This window comes from Malurus melanocephalus, unplaced genomic scaffold (genome assembly GCF_030028575.1).
Source record: "Malurus melanocephalus ecotype Western Australia unplaced genomic scaffold, MMel_1.1 scaffold_170, whole genome shotgun sequence".
Classification (NCBI taxonomy): Eukaryota; Metazoa; Chordata; class Aves; order Passeriformes; family Maluridae; genus Malurus; species Malurus melanocephalus.
Window position 1 is genome coordinate 210,328 of NW_026623402.1, and position 3,032 is coordinate 213,359.

The 3,032-nt window shown below is 52.6% G+C and overlaps 1 protein-coding gene across 1 annotated transcript in view; it reads left to right on the forward strand.

Moving 5' to 3' along the window:
* IL20RB (interleukin 20 receptor subunit beta) overlaps positions 1–2,459 on the forward strand; it is a gene marked incomplete at its 5' end in the record, with an annotated part of 13,274 nt that extends 10,815 nt beyond the window's left edge. Inside the window, 3 exon segments of the mRNA XM_057372334.1 lie at positions 17–167; positions 635–780; positions 1,349–2,459. Coding sequence (XP_057228317.1) covers positions 17–167; positions 635–780; positions 1,349–1,474 — 423 coding nt within the window.
* Between the last annotated feature and the right edge of the window lie 573 nt (positions 2,460–3,032).

The following is a 3,032-nucleotide window of genomic DNA, read 5'->3' on the forward strand; positions in this document are numbered from 1 at the left end:
TGTCTCTGCTGGGCAGGTGCAGCAGCAGCTGGTGAGGGAGGTGAGCTCCGTGCTCCACCTGGCCACCATGGAGGCCGGAGCCGAGTACTGTGTGAGRGCCCAGGCCMKYGTGGAGGCCATCGGCAGGAGCAGCRGCTTCAGCCCGGCACAGTGCGTGCAGGCCCCGGGTAAGAGCCAATATTCCCTCCTTCCCTCCCTCCTGCCAGGCCCCCTGCCCAACAAGGACACCCAGCAGCTCTTCCCTCTGTTCCCACCCCATATCTCCTAAATGGTTTGAAATGTGCTGCTGTTCGTCCCTTGGGGTTGGTAAAACAGGACGAGTGCAACCCACGCCAGCCCTGGGGTTGGCCAGAGAGGGATCCCATTGGGATGGGGGAACAGCCCTCAAAGGGCTCGGGCTGCCTGCACTGAGTGTTTGCTTGGTCCCTGCACTGGGTGTTTGCTCCCTACACTGGGTGTTTGCTTGGTCCTTGCACTGGGTGTTTGCTCCCTGCACTGGGTGTTTGCTCCCTGCACTGAGTGTTTGCTTGGTCCCTGCACTGGGTGTTTGATCCCTGCACTGGGTACTTGGTGCTTGCACTAGGTGTTTTCTCCCCCCAGTGTCTCTGAGTTTTGCTGCTTCTGTCGTTCCCAGGTGACACATCCCTCTGGCTGGCCACTGCCCTCATCTCCTCCGCTGGCGTCGCTGTGGCAGCTTTTACCCTGCCTCTCCTGACCTGGAAAATCTGTAAAATTTTTCAGTATTTCTGCTGCCCTGCTGCTGTCCTGCCTGACACACTGGTAACTTTTTTATCATGCATTATGGGTTTTTGGGGTGCTGGGGATTGACAGGAGCGTGGGGCAGGCAGAAGAGGCAGGTTCCCAGGAAGCCTGGCTCATTCCAGTGAGGGGCTGAGCAGAAGGGATCCAGCAGCCCTGGRCTGGCTGCACAGCTGTCACTGCCTCTGGCCCAGAGCCCCAGAGAGGAAAGATGCTCCTGGTGCTTCTGGGGAAGTGGCTTGGGAGGCAGGGACTGACTCTGGCTGGGCAGCTGCTCCCTGAACCAAACACCTGTGCCACTGTTTGTCRCTGTTTGTCACTGCCAGCACTGCTCCACAGCCCCTGCTGTCAGCTCTGAGCTCCTCAGCTCCTTGCTGAGGAGAAATCAACCAAAAGCTCCCTCCGGGATCTGTTGAAATGTCCAGTTCAAGTGAGAACGCAGGTAGCAGCTTTTATGGCTGTGGGTTCCTGAGCACTGGGACTCTGGGCAGCTGGGTCAGGAAGGATGAGAGGAACTCTTTGTGGGGAAGAGGACCAGCACACTAACTCGGCAACCTGAGGGTGTCTGAGTGAGGGCATTTTTTTCCAGAAGGACTCAGAGCCCCCCATCCCGCTCATCCTGCAAGGCAGTGAAGAAGCTGAGCACTGTGACCTGATGGTGGTGGTGGTGCCCTCAGAAGAAGCTCTCCAGCTATGGATTCAAAAAACACTTTAGAGCATCCCAGAAAACCAACAGGCCCTTTGCAGCATTTTCACCCACCTACATGAAAAGCAAGTAAAGGTGACAGCTGCCAGTTCCTGTCCTTCCCTTCCATCACATYCTGACCTAGGAGCAGGCAGAAGGTGACCCACACTCCCTTTTTCAGTCACATTGGAGCTCACCCCTCAGCCACCAGGATTTCCCCACAGCAATCCATGGAGAGCCCAGTCCCCCAGTTCCAAACCATTTCAGCCTCAGTGGTTTTACCTCAGTAAGAGCTTCTCACATAGCTGAACCAGCTGGAATGAGCAGGGGAGAAAATGCAGACTTCAAAGTGAGGTAGAACTCTTTAAAAAGGGTGTTGGCAGTGAGTGAGTGCAGCAACCTAACCTGTGACAGGTCACAGYGCTGGTGCCACCAAAATTGCAGACAGCACCACGAGGGATGCCTGGCTCTCAGCAGGGCTTAGGAGGGAGCAATGTGGGAAATAGCCAGACCTCAAAAGTGGTCAGAGGGAGCCCCAGGAACCTTCTGGGGAGCAGAGCTGTGCAAGGCCAGCAGCATCACTGACAATGGACAGCCCCAACATTGCTGGTCAGGGAGTCAAAAATGTAAGAGCTGTGTACACATGAAGGAAAAATCGGGGTCTTTGGGGAGGAGAAAATTAGRTGTGAATTATTTAAATGAGAGGGGATTGGTGTGGAGAAAGGGAAAAGACAGAGAAAGGTAGGCTTGAGAAATAGTAAAAGAAATAGGAAAAGAGACAAAAAGATTTGTGAATGGTGGTCAGGATTGTCCAGGGTGACTGCTGGGCATTGCTGTGGTTCAACAGCACACCTGGAGCAGGRCAGGAATTATTTCACACAAGGCAGACATGTTCTTGTGGCCAGGGAGCCAGGGTGAGGGGCAGTGCAGTGCTTACCTTGGCAAACACAAATATCAGGTGATATGGATCAAGCATCACAGCATCACCATATTAGTAACAGCTCCAGGCCTCACACCACCAAGATAGCCTCCAGCTATCTTGTCCTCTTAAGAAAAAGATTGCAAAAGGCAAGAGAAATTCCTTCTAAATACAAATAAAATATAGTCGTTGTATATATTGCAATTACAGCTGTCATGTTGGAAAAAARAGTAATTTACTACCTGTGAAGCAGAGACTTGTGTCAGCAGAGCATGACAAGACATGTATCTCAGAAGTTTTTTCCAGAAGCTCTCAGTGGTTTTAAYGAAATGCAAGACATCTTTCAAATAATGTACCTTTTCCAGTTTCATTCTTGCAACTTTGTGTGAGGCCATCGGGTGGCAACAAAGCACCATGGAAAGCAGAAGTGACCCGGRAGTCTCCATCCCTGTGTTCTGCAGAGGCAGTTCTCACTCTGGGTCCTGTCCAGCCCCTCATTCTGCTGCTGCAGCCCACTTGATTGGTTTGTTCCTGTCTCAWTGGGTCCTGTCTGGGCAATACTGGAGTGCTTTGGTGCTGAATTGTGAGATTGATATCTCTGAACACTGAGCAGATTGCAGGGTGAGCTCAGCACTGTTGGTAATTCCCTGGGAAATGCTTGGTTCCAAG